This window comes from Cricetulus griseus, chromosome 3 (genome assembly GCF_003668045.3).
Source record: "Cricetulus griseus strain 17A/GY chromosome 3, alternate assembly CriGri-PICRH-1.0, whole genome shotgun sequence".
In the NCBI taxonomy this organism is placed as follows: domain Eukaryota; kingdom Metazoa; phylum Chordata; class Mammalia; order Rodentia; family Cricetidae; genus Cricetulus; species Cricetulus griseus.
In genome coordinates this window covers 20,011,620-20,028,953 of record NC_048596.1, presented here as the reverse complement: position 1 = coordinate 20,028,953, position 17,334 = coordinate 20,011,620, and the positions used below count along the sequence as shown (strand labels likewise).

Below are 17,334 nucleotides of genomic sequence, written 5' to 3'. Positions count from 1 at the left end.
GCAGGTGGATCTCTGTGAGTATAAGACCATCCTGGACTACAGAGGGTTCTAAGACAGTTAGGGCTGTTACACAGAGAAATCCTGTCTCAGAAAATAAAAAAAATAAAAAAAAAAAACAAAAAAGATACTTGAATAGATCTGTATTGTGAGTTGAATTGTGTCGTCCCCCTCCCCCCAAAAAAAAGTTGTGTTGAAGAAGAATAGTAACTGATGGTACTAATGAGTGTGACTTTATTTGAAAATTAGACCTTTGGAGCCTTAATATAGTCAGATTAAAATGAAGTGATGGTGGGTTGGTATGGTCCCTGAATCCAGTGACTTGGTGTCTTTATAAGCAAGGACAGAGTCTTGAAGGGAAAGACAAACATACAGAGGGAAAGGTATGTGTAAAGATAGAAGCAGAGGTTTGATTACATCATCATAAACTTGGAAATGCCAAAGGTTGTTAGCAATCATCAGAAGGTAGTAGCAAGTTCCAAGGACTTTTAGAGCCTTCAGAAAGGAAAGCACTCTACAAACACCAGTTTTGGACAAGTAGACTTCAGGACTGTGAGAATAAAACCTCTGCTGTTTGAGCCTTATGGTATTATGTTAAAACAGCCCTGTGAAATGAGTATAACCTAGAACAAATGAAGAGATTCAATTGGCATTTAAAAGGGAAAACTAAACATACTCATTGTTAGATGTTTCATAGAAATAGTCCCCACTTCCCCCTTTTTGTCTAATTAAAAGGGAAGGTTTTAGCTGGGGGGTGGTGTCAAAAACCTTTAATCCCAGCACTTGGGAGGCAGAGACTGGCGGATTTCTGTATGTTCAAGGCCAGCCTGGGCTCCAAAGCTACACAGAGAAACTCTGTCTCAAAAAAAAAAAAAAAAAAAAAAAAATCAGAAAAAAAGAGAAGGATTTAACTTTAACATAGTAAAACTGTATACAACAAGAACAGTCATCAAGTAAGAATTACAGTTACAATACCTAATTCATTTGTATTTGGCAAAATTAGAGAAAATATTCTTTTGTCTTTTTTTATCTTTCTGACTCCAAAGTTTAATACCAAATGCTACCTAATGACAGGGACCTCTGGCTGCCTGGACAGTCACCCTAAGTTCCTCTATATAACATTGGGGCATCCATCTTTGGCCTATAGGCCTAGAGTATCTGAGAGACTTTTCTCTGAAGCAGGAAATTTTGAAGGACTTTCTTACCTTATCTTGGCAAAGTTTGGCAGTCAGTTTCTTTTGCATCTTGCTGGTCCAGTTTGGACAGTATACTGTCAGCAGTTGAGGCACAATATTTTGTCCAAGTGGCTAGCTTTTGTCATAAGGAAAGCAAGTATCATCTGAGGTTCCTCTGATGCCCATCAACTTTTCTGACGTGGATTGGTGCTGTCAGGAGCAGATGTGTCTTACTGTCTTGAAAATCCTTAGATTATTAGACATATCAAATGCCATATTCTATAGGTCTTTGAAGTATTTGAAGACCATCTGTCTATCTAAATATATCTGTGTATGACTTTGAAAACATACCTAATATTAAGTTTGACTACTATAGATGACTGTTAATTTGTATACATTACATTTTAAATGAGCTACATAAACACAATACCCCAAACAAGAGTAGAAACATAAATACAGTATAACAAAATTAACTTAAATTTGTATTAACATACCACAATCCATACTATGGTGAAATATTTAAGACTAGTATCTGCTTTTTAAGTTTAAAAGTACATTTAATAATCTGACCTTTTATCCTGTCATTTTTTTTTTTTTGCAGAAAGAGATCCCTGAATCTAGTCACTTTTGTTCAGCCTTTTTCCTGACCATTACCAACTTGTAACCTCCTCCCCCTTAAATGATAATAAATATCTATAATCCATCTTTTGGGAATGTGGTCATCATGCTCTAGACTACTTCCTGTTTGGGGTCCCTGGTAATCTTTCGGGGAACCTTGAGACAATTAGGATAATATTAAGTATTGGCTGTAGTACTCTGTAAGACTGGGTCATCTCAGCCAGTAGTCAAGGTGTTTTGGATGCTGAATCACCTGGGCCATCTGATTTTATTGGTGTCTGGTCCCTTTGCTCTGAAAATACTCAAACATAAGGGTAACATGCATGTGTGTATTAATACAAATATAGACTGTGTTTTCTACACAAGTTAGCCAAAGATGATTTTTTTGTTTTATGTTTGAGCAGGTAAAGTATACATCATGTATCTTGTAGTTCTTCCAGGTTTATTTCCCTATGTTTGTAGTCAAGATTTTCGTGGGGTCTTCCCCAATCAAACCTGATCATCTTTAACCTGTAATGAATCCATAGCCTCTCATTTCCCGTAAAAATAAAAGCATAACCTATTCCCCAAAGTAACATATCTTTTGACTTCCAATTTGAAGCCAAGACATTTAAAAAATAAATAGGTTGGTTTAATCCAGCAGTTTTTATAATCCAGTGTGTCTTAACTGCTGCGGTTCCTTCCTCATCAGTCAAAAACATTCAAAGACAACACAATAACAAACAGTATCTTGAAAAAAAATACAGCAATATTGTGTATTTCATGGTTTTTGTTTTTTTCAATTGATTTACTCCCTTTGTAGGGACTTTACATTTTAAAATTATATATTTTTTTATACCTTCTCTTCTCCCCCAAGCTTATGTATAAGATTAAACACATTGTAACTTCCTTAGAGGTGTTTCCTGTCTTTACTGAGCATCAGTACTGTTTTACTCACATGAGACAAATCTTAAACTGTTATGTCAGCCACCGGAGTTGCATGCCATTAGTGCATGGCAGCTGATGACTGGCTCTTCCTGCAGGCAGCTGCTGGGAGACACAACCTGGTACTGCTGGTGGCATGAGAGACCCAAGACTAGGAAGCTATGTTTGGCTCTGTTTCTGTGCATTTAGAAACCCCCCCCTTTTTTTTTGGAGGGGGGAAGCTTTCTCAGACTTTCTGTGGATGTGTGTGACCCTGGACATTGGGTGCGTTTGGAGGTGGACTTTTCTTTGCCATTTCCACAGAGACTCAATATTAATTATAAATGTGCTCAGCCGATAGCTTAGGCTTATTACTAACTAGCTCTTAAAAGTGAAATTAGCCCATTCCTTATCTAAGTTCTGCCACATGACTCATGGCTTGTTACCTCATTTTGTTCATGTCCTATTTCCTCAGTGTCTGGCTAGTGACTCTCCTGACTCTACCCTTCTTCCCAGAATTCTCGTCTAGCTCTCTTGCCCAGGAATAGGCTAGTCAGTTTTTTTATTTCTATTTTTATTATTATTATCATTATTATTATTATGCTAATTCGAGTGACAGATCTTGACTGTGTCCAAAAGGATTATTCTGCGCACACCTATAGTCTGGAGTTTGGAGAAATAGCACAGCAGTTCAGAGCACTGGCTGTTCTTTTAGAAAAGAAGACCCAGGTTTGGTTCCCAGTACTCACATAGTGGTTTATAACCGTCTGTAACTCCAGATCCAGAGGATCTGATGGTGCCTTCTGAGTTCCGTGGACACCAGGAACATACATGCATGTTGACAAACACTGGTACAGATAAAATAAAGAAAAACTATGGATTCTGGTCTTACCAGATATTTAAATTATTAATACTAATTCTCGATTAACTTTTCCAAAGGATGGGAGGGAAGTCCCCCCCACCTTTTTAAAGGAATCTATTATTACCCATACGAAACCAGGCAGAATCATCACTGAAGATTACAGAATATTAGGGATACCAATAGTGAAGACTCCTCAGCATCTAGCAGCATATAAAAGTTCAAATATATCATTATCTAGTGAGATTTACTTCAGGGTTGGAAGATTATTTTAATAACCCAAGATCAATTAATGTAATTCAGTGTCTTACTAAAATAAATGGCACACATCATACAACTTAAAAAAGTGTGACCAAAATAAAGTTTTTCACAACTTGCTGCAAAAGCACTTAATACCAAAAGACTGAAACAGTTTCTCCCTAAGATGAGGAATAACATAGTACAATCTGTGATCAATACTTCCATTGAACTTCATTTTAGGAACTTCTATCTAGAGTAATATGGCAATTAAAAACAACCAATATATATATGGGGGACATGTATAAAACTTTATTCTATATTGAGTTTTAAGTTGTGTTTGAATGTCTTTATATGTATGTATTGATGTTTTGGCTGCATGTTGTGTATCACTTGTGTGCCTAGTGCCCCAGGGAATCTGACATCCACTTCTGGTTTCCATGTGTATATACATATATACACTTGCACATACCTTAAAAAAAAGAATGAAAAAGAGGGGTAGGTTTATAGCTGTCGTGTGTGAGGTGCTAGGTTAGATCCTCTACTGCTAAAACACGCACATACTCACACAAATATTAATTGCTGCAAACAGTGGCACTGAGAAAACTCACAGAATAGGGAGAAAATACTTTAATATGCCTGATAACAGACATAGAATATGTCGAGAACTATTAGCAATAAAAACATAGTCTAATATGTGAGCAGATAATCTTAATCTTCAAAGATGTATTCAGATGATCAAAGAACACAGAAAAGGCTTGACATCATATGATGGTAACCTAAACCAAAGCATAACATAATAGCACTTTTCTCTTAGAATGGCATCTTAGTTAGGGTTTCTATTGCTGTGAAGAGAAAGCATTGCTGCAGCAACTCTTACAAAGAAAAACATTTAGTTGGGGTGGCTCACATAAAGGTTCAGAAGTTCAGTTCATTACCATCATGGTGGAGAGCATGGCAGCATGTGGGCAGACGTGTTGCTGGTGTAGTAGCTGGGAGTCCTACCTCTTGTAGGCAGCAAGAAATTGACTGAGGCACTGGGCAGTAAGTATCCTGAGCATAGGTAACTGCAAAGCTCACCCACCCCCACAGTAACACATATCCTCCATCAAGGACATAGCCACTCCAACAAAGCCACACCTCCTAATAGTACCTCTCCCTAAGAGATGATAGGGGCCAATTACATTCAAACTACCACAAATGATTAAAAAAAAAAAAAAAAAAGTATTCATGACTACATGGGAAACTTGGAAACTCCATACAGCTACTTTGATACTTCTGCAAATGCTAAACATAGTTAGCATATGATCCAGAGATTACCTCTTAACTGTGTAGCTAAAAAATAAAAATAGGCATCCACACAAAAACTTGAGTACTTGATACTCTCATTACTTATGTGATAGTGGAAACTGTCCAAATACTCATCAGCTGTTAAATGGATAAGATGTGGTATAGCAATAAAATGGAATGTTCATTTAGCAATAAAAGGAAATGCCAACATCTGCCATGATATAGATGAACCTTGAAATTATATTCTAGGAGAAAATGCCACCCCCTCCAAAAATAATAAAAGGCTACATTTAGATGATGTAAAGTATAACTGGCTGCTTAGGGCTGGGTGCAAGCAGGGGAATGGAGGTTGGGTGTTAGTGGGATACAAATATTCACATTGTGATAGTAACAATTTATAGATATAAATGAAATCTATTGGGTTTTACATTGCGTGGGTGAGTTGTATCATTGAATTATATCTTGATAAAAGCTTAACTGTGAAACAAATAGGTATGATAATTATAATGGGGAAATTATAGGAAGTGGTTGCAAACATTAGTGTCTGTATTTTAAATTTTGGAGGAGTTTGTGGGTTATAATGTGCTCTCAATTCTTATACACATTTTATTGTGTGAAGTATGACCTTTCTTGTTTCGAAAGCTTCTTTAAGTAGTCTGTGGTTAAGTAAATGCATAAGTTTAAACACTGCAGTGGTGTGGAAGGAGTGTGAACACAGGACTCAAAGGATGCTTAGAAGGCATACTGTGCATCTCTCTATTTTACTTTCTGTGGTCACCGTCATTGTTCTGGTCTCCTGTTTACTTGTGAGAGGCAAGACTGGAAGTCAAGTACTGTCTGAGCACTATCAGCTTACCACAGTGTTCCAGCTGCCTTAAAATGAAGTGTTGGGAGTCTCTGGTATAAGTTGATTGCAGAATTTTGGAAACTTTTAATTCCTATCTTATTTCATGTGTGTTATGTTCAAGCACATACATGCCATGACTAAAATACTGAAATGTAACTTGCAGCAGGTCGTGTGTGGTTTCTGTTGACTATCATAGTGCTAGTTTTGACTTACCAGTTTAACAACCCAGTAAGATGCGAGAGCTACTATTACAATACAGTTATTTGGGAGCAGAATTTAATTTTAAGTATTTAAACAGATGAAAAGTTTCTAAGTATTTTAATTGTTAATAGTTTGTCTTACTGGCTAGTAACACTGGTCTTTATGCAACTGTGCTTTGGAAATTTTTTAATGGGGAGAGATTTTATACAAACATTTCACACGATATTTTTGCAGGGACACTTAGTCGGTCTGGATGAGCCAGCTTCCGGAGCTGGGCAAGAAGCTTTGCTTAAACAAGAGCACGCAAAAGTTACTCGACTCCAGAGACAAGCAGAAGAGTTCCTCAATGCAGTCTTTTATAGAAAAGGTTGGTTTCAGTGGCACACTACACAGCCTGCTTGTCTTATATTAATCTCCATAATTTTAGTGACATTTTAAGTTACTCTTAGAACATTTCTCAATTCCTTTATCACATTAAGTTTGGAATAAGGTTAAGACAACCTGTTGCCCTCTTTAATTCTCAAGTGGGGGTTTTAGTTAAATTTATTGTGAAACTCTGCAATTTGTTAGACAAGTTTTAGAAATATAAAATACTCTGATTAAATCCTTAACAAGTATAAAAACCAGTTTTGTAAATTGAAAATCTGACCTGAAATTTCATTTAAAGTGAAAATGTAGTTGAATCTTAGAGTTGTAAGCATTTTGTAAGCATTTATATAATCTTCCAAAATATATTTATTTTTATTTTATATGTGTGAGTATTTTACCTGAATGTATGTATTTGCACCATGTGTGTGCTTGTTCTCACAGGTCAGGATAGGGCATCAGATCCCTTGGAACTGGAGTTTCGGTGGTTGTGAATACTTTAGGTGCTGGAAACTGAATCTGAAACCTTTCCAAGAGCAACAAGTGCTCCTAACTTCAGAGTCATTGCTCCAGCCTCATTGATATAACCTCATTGTGCTCATTTTTTTTTTTTTTAACTTACTAAGTAGGAAACTGTATACTAATAAAACTTACATCTTGTGTGGAATTTAGTAGAATTTAATAGCTCCCTCTAGGATTTCCAACATATCTTTTTCCTTAAGGAAGTTTGTTTTATATTGGTTTTGAAAAGCAGTCTCCAGTCTTGTCCAACCCATGACTCTCAGGCCACATGTAGCAGAGGATAGCTATGAATGTGGTCTAACAAAAAATTGCAAACATAGCTTAGGACATTATGAGATTAAAAAAAACTTTTACAATTGATTTGATTACAGCATTATGTTGCAATGTCAAAAAGAAGCATGCATCTGTCTTGAGGTTTAGGAATTCTTAGAGAGTCAGTTCTTCTATTTCTTAAAAAAACTTTAAAAGTATTCATTTCATTTTACAAATGAATGTTTTTCCTGCGTGTATGTATGTATGTGTACCACATGTGTGCTTGGTGCTCTTGAAGGTTCCATACCCTGGAAATGGAATTATAGATGATTGTGAGCTATCATGTGGGTGCTGGAAATCAAATCCCAGTTCCCTGCAAGAACAAACACTCTTAATCATGGAGCCATCTTTCCAACCCTTTTCTTTCTGTCTTGCCTTTTAATGCTGTTGTCAGTCTGTCCATCTATTGTGGCCCACCCTATCCCTGCCTCCCACCCCACACTCCTCCTTCAGGGTCTCACTATGTAGCTCTGGCTGCCATGGACTCACTCTGTGGTTCAGGTTGTCCTGGAACTCACAGAGATCTGTCTGCCTGCCTCTGACCTTGGTGCTGGGATTAAAGGTGTATGTCACTACACCCAGCTTCTTTATCTGCATAACCTCTTTATGATCTTGTTTTTAACTGGTAAAGAGTCTCTCTCTCTCTCTCTCTCTCTCTCTCTCTCTCTCTCTCTCTCTCGCTCGCTCTCTCGCTCTCTCGCTCTCTTGCTCTCTCTCCCCGCCTCCCCCCTCCCTCCCTCCCTCCCTCCCTACCTCCCTCCCTCCCCCCCTCCTTCCCCCTCCTCCCTCCCTCCCTCCCTCCCTCCCTTCTCTCTCTCTCTCTCGCTCTCTCGCTCTCTCTCCCCCCTCCTTCCCTCCCTCCCTCCCTCCCTCCCTCTCCCCAATATGTACTATTGTCTAACCTACAATTAACTGGAGATCCTCCTGCCTCTGTCTCCCAAATGCAGATTTAAAGTTGTGTGCCACTATGTCCAATAGAGTCTTCATCGTCAGTAAATTTTTTCTGGGTTAATTTCTGTTTTTAATTACACATTCCTTCTCCTGCTAAGGCAGAGGTGATTGTGATAGTTGCTCAAAATGTTTCCTACAAGGTAGACTAGTAGTGCGCACTTGTAATCCATGAAGTTGGAAAGATGGATGGGAAGTTCTTCAGTTTTAGGCCAGCCGGAATGAGAAGGGAAAAAGGAGTTCTTGGTATTACTGATTATCTTGGGTACATTTAACTCTCAGCTGATACAGATAGCCGTTTCCTTTGGTGCATTCACATGTCCACTGATACTTTTGACCACACATTCCTCCTTCTCAAGGTTGACAGTGCACTAGTAGCTTGAAATAGGATTCTAATAGTAAGTTACTGTTGGATATCAGTTGTCCTGCTTAGTGTGGTCAGTGTGTTCAGAACATTACTGAGGTGAGATGTCCTGTAAACTTAGGATATTCCTCAACTAAGTTTGTTGTTTGGTGAAAAACACATGTTTTTGTATTTTCATTGTTCCATCAGATTCTCAGGCACATCAAATTTTTAAGCATGCCACCACTTACTTTTAATACTTACTCATTGGCACTCTGACCTAAATCTCCCAGATGAGTCTTTCAGGTTTGCTTTATCAGATTGAGTGCTCCAGCTTCAAATTATGGTGTTTTTTTTTTAAAGTAATTTATGAATATTTGATTGTTTTAGCAAAGGAATTCACATAGTCAGGTGTGGTATCCTTCTTTACTCTCTGCAGGCTAATGAGTTCCAGGACAGCCTGGTCTCCTGACAGTCAGGGCTACATAGTGAGACCTTGTCTCACTAAAAGGGTGGGGAGATTGGCATCTACGGTGTAAACTAGTAGCATCTTATTATGTAAATATGTTTGCAGTTGTTCTCCACTAGCGTGTATACAGTGTCCTTGGTCTGTATGTTGTTTTAGCAACCTTTTAAACTACAGAAACTTTCTCCCTAGAGTACATTTCCTACATATTTCTTGGTTAGAAGGCATTGACATAGTAGATTCCTTCAGTGACATTCTACCCTACTTAGTTCCATGCCTTTGTCCTAAAAGAATAACTTACATTGAAGTTCTTATAAGCTGTTGGTTCATAATTTTTACAGTAGGAATTCTTACTGTAAATTTTAGGATTTCAAGAGATCAAATTTGTATGAAACTTCAGTTATTTTTATATTGGTTGTACACTCGTGTGATGTGCTTACAAAAAGAAACTTTGGAATTAGAAGTTCTTTCTCTTTGCTTTATATGTCAATATTGTTACTTTATAGGTATTTTATTAATCTTCATGAAATTATCTCAGAGATGGAAATTTGCATGCTGTAATGTCAAAAATGGACAGGTATCTAGGACGATGGCAATGAGTTTTTTTCCGAAGAGAATAGTTTGTGTAACTGGAGATTGGCTTTCTCATATCCTAAATACTAATGAGTGTGAAAATGTTTTTAAGTTTCAGATTTTGGAATCTTTGTGTGACCTTTACCAGTTGAGAATTCTAGTCTGAAAACCCATATTCAAACATTTTTGACTCTCATGTCAACACTTGAAAGATTGGAATTTCATAGCATTTTGCAGTTCAGATTTTTATGTTTGCCATGTTTAACCTTTAATTGTGTTTGGATTGAGTTTGTCCGAGGGTTGTAAATTGTTTATTTTAAGTAATTATGTAGGAGTTTTGTATAGCTAATTAGGAATATACATGCAGTAAAAGTAGTCTTTGTGATTGGGCCTATATAACAAGTTCTAAGAAGAGGACTCACTATATATACCACTCACAGTTATCATAATCACATTCTTTTTCCAGCCTGCTTTGTTACCTGTGTTAAAAGTTTTGATAATTCTGCCAGCTGTGGTGGCCTTTAATCCCAGCATTTGGGAGGCAAAGGCAAATGGATCTCTGTGAGTTCAAGGCCAGATTTGTCTACACAGTAAGCTTCAGGGCAGCTAGGGTTGGGGGTGGGGTGGCATCCTATCTCAAAGAAAGATTTGCTTAATTTTTTAAAATAGTATTTGCATTTTGAAATATACCACTGGCTGTGCTGTATGAGAGGGTTTGTTTGTGTGTTTTTTTGTTTGTTTGTTTGTTTTTGGAGACAGGGTCTCAGTGTAGCTCTGGCTATGCTAGAGTTCACTGAGTAGACCAGCCTGGTCTCCAGTTTATGGAAAACAGTTGGTCTCTGCCTCTGGAGCGCTGGGTACCACATCCAGCTGTGCTGTGTTGTGCTGAAGCAGTTCCGTGTCTATCTGTATGTTCTCCTCCTTGCACTAATGGTGATTGCTTTTACTTGACTCAGTTGTGTTTCCCTAGGTATGGCCACAATTACAGATGCTTTAAGAATGAATACATTCAAGAAACCCTTAGAATATAGAAAACTTTAAATGGCATTGATGTCAGTCATATGCATTGAATATTTTGTCTCACAGCTATGGTATTCATCAATAAAAGGACAAGATATAATACTGGCTTTTAAACATCCAAGGTGGAACTTAGTAGTTCTTATCATGAAATCTTTTACTTACCATAAAACTCTTCAATATTTATTAATTAACACAGAAATCCCACAAATTGCTGTATTTTGCCATATATTTGGCAATTTTCTTTTTTATTACATATTCTCCTGCTTTCCATGAGGTAAAAACTTACCTCATATATACCACTAATATTGATGTTTTATATATTATTATATAGAGAGATTATATGTTATGTAGGAGAAATAGGTCTTAACACACACTTTTAAACCCAGTAGTTGGGAAGCAGAGGCAGGAGGATCTCTGGGTTTGAAGCTAGCCTGATCTATAGAGTGACTTCCGGAACAGCAAGGGATACACAGAGAAACTCTATCTCGAAACAACACCTCCCCCACCCCTGCCATAGAAAGAAAATTCCGAAGCCAGGCGTGATCCTTGTGCCTTTAATCCTAGGTGATAGAAGTAGGCAGATTGTTGAGTTCCAGGCCAGCTTGGTCTACATAGTGAGTTACAGGCCATCCAAGGCTAAATAATGAAACTCTGTCTCCAAAAATAAATAAGATTACCCATGTTAGGGGCTGGAGAGATGGCTCAGCAGTTAAGAGCACTTGCTGCTTTTGGCAGAGGACATGGGTCCATCCAGTTCTTGGCATATACATAGCTACTCAAAACCACTTGTAATTCCAGTTCCAAAGCTCTTCTGACTTATACAGGCTTCAGACATAGGTAGTAATTTGTTTATTTGTGTTAATTTATATTAATGTTTATTTAAAACACACACACACACACACAGAGTAAATTTCAAAAGGGCTGCCTAGATGACTTGGTGGATAAGGCTGCTTTTGCTGTCAAGCCTGACAACCCAGGTTGGATACCCAAGACTCCCATGATGAAAGAAGAGAATTGACTCCTGCAAATTGTCCTTTGACCTCCATGACACTAGTGCCACACACACACACACACAAATTGAGTGAATAAAAATATTTTTAAAGGCACTATATGGCTCCAATTTTATTAAATATCTTTTTTTCTAAACTGATTGCAAAACTGAATATTTATAGAGGAACTGTGGGGTTATTAAATATGGCTTAGGTAGGTAGAAACATGTAGAGCAAGTCCCTAGATAAAAGTGTCACTTCATGAACATTTTCTGTTTTCAGTTATTGTTCTTTGGCATCTGTTAGGAGCCTTGTGGTGTTTTGATGATTTGTTCTTATTGTGGAGGTTTTATATTTTAGTAGTAATTTAAAAAATCCTATTCTCTTTAACTTTATAAATCAACCTCTAGAGTTCCTCACATTTCTAAACTCTTATGAACACTTATTTGCTTTTCTAGTAAATCAACTCTTATAAAGGCCCTGGGTAGGCCTTGGGGAGTCAGTGTACCAGAAGAGCATTAAGGTCAAGAGAAAAATAATAAGTTTTATTAGTAACCACCTTCCTAATTTATGACACACTTCTTTTAAAGATGTCAGTTGGTAATTGATTTGATTGTTATATTTAGTACCCATATAAATTGAACAGACACTTTATACCAGACAAGATTAGGGATACAGAAATCAGATGCCGTTCCTAGGGGATTATAGAAATGTGAAGATGACAGGTTTACATAGATTGTTTCCCCCTTTGAAATTGAAGACCCTTTCTAGTTGGTGAATTCCTGTGTCCTTTGTTTTGAATTAACATTGTCTAAATATTGACTACTTGGTGTTTATCTCATTACTTTCATAGCTATTCTCTGAATGTTGGCAGGTTATATTTAAAGAACTTGTGGAAAACACATGGTCTTCAGTTTTTGAAATGTGACATTTAAACTCCTGGTTAGGAGTTGTAAAATCATGGTTCCCAGAGCACCAGCAGCTGTCAGCTTATTGGGAATGCCATTTCTTGAGCCATCTTCAAGCTGTTGAATCAGAAACTGTAGGGACAGCACCAAACAATCTTTTCATGGATCTTGAAATTACATCCTGGATCCTAAAGTTAAATAAAGTCTTGTTATTCCTTTAGTCATTAATAAGAAGTAAATTAAGCACCCATAGATTCAGTAACCCTTGCTTGAAGGATGTGAGGAGATAGTGAAGGGAAAACTTGGCATTATCTATAGATGCTGACAGTAACTGTTTCCCAAGAGAGGGCTTAGGCATTTCCATACCAGGTAAGTGATTCTTACCAAAAGATACCATTTGCTATCCCTGTATTTAACTTTATAAACGTAGGGGTAAATTGTTTATAAATACTTATATGAAAATTTTATTTTCAATAATCTATGATCTAAATGCTTACCAATTAATATAAATAAATGGTGAATACAATTGTTAGGATGCTAGATTAATTTAAAGCAACACTAAAGTGAAGTTTTGTGTTTTCTTGAAAGCTGTCTTTTTTTTCCCCCTTAGTTCATTGTCCCACTTTAAAAGTAAATAAATCTTTGTTTACAGACAGTCCCTGGGTCTCCGACCCCAATATTCCCCTAGTGGCCCGTGAGATCATGCAGCGAATGATCCAACAATTTGCTGCTGAATATACCTCAAAAAATAGCTCTACTCAGGACCCCAGCCAGCCCAATAGCACAAAGAACCAAAGCCTGCCGAAAGCATCTCCAGTCACCACCTCTCCCACGGCTGCAACTACTCAGAACCCTGTGCTCAGCAAACTTCTCATGGCTGACCAAGACTCACCTCTGGACCTTACTGTCAGAAAGTCTCAGTCAGAACCTAGCGAACAAGGTATGGTTTAATGTCATGGTCTCCTCTGTCCAATCAGAAGACTTTAATTTGGGGAGAAAGAAAATTGCAAATAGGGTACCAGCAACAAGAATAGGATAGTCTATAATGTGATTCTAATTGGTCATGGGTCTGTGCTCCTGTGTGTCCCAACTACATGAGCTGAGGCAGGAACATCATCTGGGCAGCATGGTGAGACTTTGTCTTAAAAATAAAATAATTTCTTTCTTAAATTGTGCTGACTATTCAGTGCTAGAGAGATACAGATAGCATTGTTATAGTCTTAACCCATCAGCAGGTGGTGATTGTGATGGATCTACACAGGCAAGTCAGGCATATAGGAAAGTCAGACAATTGTTTTCAAACGTTAGCATAAGAGTAATATAAAGTGTTTTCATTTTCCAAAATAATATATCAGACTCATAAAACTGTAAAAAGGCAAATTTCTGTATTTATTCCCAGTATTATAGTATTAGTACCTATCTGAAAAACACTCTTTGCTTGGAAGTTACATTCTACAAATGAGATGTAAAAATATGTATTGTAATTCAAAATATCAGGCTAGGTATGGTAATGCACACCTTTAGTCCCAGCCCTTGGGAGGCACAGGCAGGAGGATCTCTGAGTTCAAAGCCAGCCTAGCCTGCCAGTCCAGCAAGGGCTGCATAAGACTTAGCTTTAAAAATATAAATAGTATTATAAATAAAAGTCAGTTTAGATTGTTAAGCATAATATATACCCATATACTAAATCAAGGAAATAACTTGAAGATATTTTCAAAATAAGTTTTATTAAGGACTCAAACAGTGAAAATATTAAGAGGTTATCAGTTTTGTTCAGATGTTTCTTGTGTCTCTGACGTGTATTTTAAATAGATGAAAAATCTCTGCTGCTTTGTGTTCTCACAATGTGTTGTCAGCAGTTGTGCAACTGAGGCACTGTTTGAACTTCTAAAGTGACTATAATTGGTGGGCTCTTAGGAAAAAGATTTTATTGTCTTCGAAACTTAAGAATAGCAGAAAAGGTATGTTATGTACAAATTTATTGCAAAGAAATACCTTTAGTTTTAGAAAGAAATTTTTTTCAAATAATCTCTTCAAAAGGACCCTTATTTTAAGTAATGTATGAAGATATCCCCTCTATGGACTGGCGTTATTTACCTATTGAAGTATGTATTTGAGTAGGCTTTCTTTTTCTCCCTTTTCTCCCTGTTGGATATAGTGAACAGTAAACAAAATGTCTTGTTTTGAGAACAGCCCATATAGGAGCCCTTTCAGCCCTCTCTGTTCACACTGGCCAGTGCACCTTTGGTTACGGCATTTACAAACTTGTGTCTTTTGGGGGTTTTGTTTTTTGTTTTTTTTTTCCAGACAGGGTTTCACTGGGTAGCCCTGGCTGTCCTGGAACTCATTCTGTAGACCAGGCTGGCCTCTCACTCACAAGATCCTCCTGCTGGCCTCTGCCTTCTGGGAGTCCTGGGACTAAAGACCCGCACCACCACTGCCCTGCATTTTTCTGTTTTATTGCTACAAAATGGTATTTTCACTAAAAAATCTCTTGACTCTGAATACTGCATTAGAAGCTTCAGATTTACAAAAGAGCGACAGCATGGAGATGTATGCTGAGTTACAGTAGCGGTCCAGTTAGAGATACACTAAGACTGCGCTTACTTTGTAGGTATTCAATTGGGTATTAGATACTTAATAAGACGCTACTTGGTTCTTTAACATAAGTTATATTTGTAGATGTTTTAGTGATGTCTAAAAACAAAATTTTATGTGAGGCTGGGCTTTTTAAAATTTAGAGGTTTAGTTGCATATTTCTAACAACTCGAAATGGGAAGTTGAAATGTCCTACGATTCAAGTTTTAAGTTGATCCAATCCAGGATTTATTGTTGATGTAGATACCAAGACTTTCCTCCCTGCTAGTTAGAAATCAAAATCAGAAGCTCTGAATTGTCTTTCTTAACTCTGGATAGAATGGCAACTTGGGAAGTTGTCAAGTTATGTCTATAAAGGGAAAATTAACTTTGAGGAAAAGAAAGTCTTTAATTTTATGTATTAATGTACAAATCTGTGCTACATCTTGTTTTTAGGTTACACTTTCAAGTTGGTATGATATTAAGATTTTTTTTTTTTTACCAAATTTGAACACCATTTAAAAATACTTATCAATTGAAATTTGAGTTTGCAGGGTCTTTCTTAAAATACTTTTTTTTTTTTTTCAAAAAAATAGTTAGCTGGCACTAATAGCGCACACCTTTAATCCCAGCACTTGGGAGGTAGGCTGGGTAGGCTGATCTTTTGAGTTTGAAGCCAGCCTGGTATACAAAGCAAGTTCCAGGACAGTCAAGACTACACAGAGAAACCCTGTCTTCATAAACAACAGCAGAATAATTAAAATACTTAAATATTATAAACTATTAAGTGATTTATTCCTTCACATTATCTTGTGTATATCTTGTGAAATAAAATCAAGTCATTTACAAATAATTTCCTGACTATTGAAGTTTGTGTGCTTTTGGAACTTAAAGTAGATAAATCTTGAGGAATTGGGGATACAGGTTTTTAAAATACACATACATTGGAATAAAGGTTTAAAAAATGAAGTATAATAATTCTAGTGCAGAACCCATGCTGTGTAACTAATGTTTCCAATATCTCATGTACCTTAACATCTTCTATAATGTTTTAACTTTCTTTTGCCCTGTTCACAAAGTATTTAGCCCTGAGAAATAGATATATATTATGTGTACAATAGTGTAACATGCTTTGCTAAATTCATGTTTCTCTGGAAGAAACTTACCTTGATTTTTTTTTTAATTGGATATAATACCTCAGTATGGCAAAAGTTTTTAGGCTTATCTCCTAGTTTTTAGTATATGCAGTCCACAATTGTTTCAGTTCTTAATGTCGTCAGTTATTTCTTTGTGTCTCTACAGACGGTGTACTTGATTTATCTACTAAGAAAAGTCCATGTGCTAGTAGCACTTCCCTGAGCCATTCTTCAGGCTGCTCCAGTACTCAAGGGAACGGGTAAGGGAAAACATTTATAGCCTTCCACAGTTAGATAGTCTACCAAAGGCGAGTCATCCAGTTTTCCCTGAGCTTTATAAAAACTTACCCTTCAGCTTAACAATCTTGCAGGTGAGCCTTTCATAAAATGGCTCAGTTTATCAGTGAAGCAAAAGTGTATCTTTGGGCCTTTTGTCAGTGTTTTGGAGTGTGGAACCTGTGCTAGATAATTGCTAAGTGTATAAGTGAAGAGTGTTAATATGTGTTCAAGTTGTTGAATGAAAATTGGGCTCCAGTGTTTCTTTTGGTTTCCCCAGTGAAGTGTGTGTTAATTAATGTGTGTTTATTTTTGTTGTTTTGGTTTGGTTTTTGGTTTTATTGGCTGTTGATTTGATGAACTGCAGCTTTAATTTTATGGCAGTTCAGAAAATGTAATTGTATGTGATTTTGTTTTTAAAAGAATGTTGTAGATAGATGAGTAACCATCTTATGTTGCCATACATTATTATATACTCAGTTTGATAACTCTTAGGCCCACAGTGAATTCTGTGACCACAAAATAGTGAAAGAATTACATAATTTTCATGATGTGTATCTAGTAACCATTTTGATAAAGTATATATTAGTAAATATTTAGACACCATAGTAGAAAATTCTAATACCTAGATATGAAAAATTATGTTGACGAGTTTAAATTAGTTAATAGTGTATGCCTTAAACTTTTTAATACTGTTGATATGGGGAGTGTTTTAGACACTAAAGGAATAACTAGGCACTAAATGGACTTTTTCCACCCTACTATTAATTA

At 36.8% G+C, this 17,334-nt stretch overlaps 1 protein-coding gene across 9 annotated transcripts in view; it reads left to right on the top strand.

The window, feature by feature from the left end:
* The window catches only part of Lcor (ligand dependent nuclear receptor corepressor), a 114,391-nt gene that overhangs the window by 57,606 nt on the left and 39,451 nt on the right, over nucleotides 1–17,334 (top strand). For 4 of the 9 annotated variants that reach the window (XM_035441835.1, XM_027407330.1, XM_027407327.2 and 1 more), the window contains 3 exons: nucleotides 6,362–6,494; nucleotides 13,227–13,514; nucleotides 16,454–16,547. The exons of 1 other annotated variant lie outside the window; for it this stretch is intronic. In XM_035441835.1, coding sequence (XP_035297726.1) covers nucleotides 13,277–13,514; nucleotides 16,454–16,547 — 332 coding nt within the window. In that variant the 5' untranslated portion in view covers nucleotides 6,362–6,494; nucleotides 13,227–13,276. Of the gene's footprint in view, nucleotides 1–6,361; nucleotides 6,495–13,226; nucleotides 13,515–16,453; nucleotides 16,548–17,334 lie in introns of those variants that run through there. 4 more of the 9 variants (XM_027407328.2, XM_027407329.2, XM_035441834.1 and 1 more) reach the window with 3 other exon arrangements.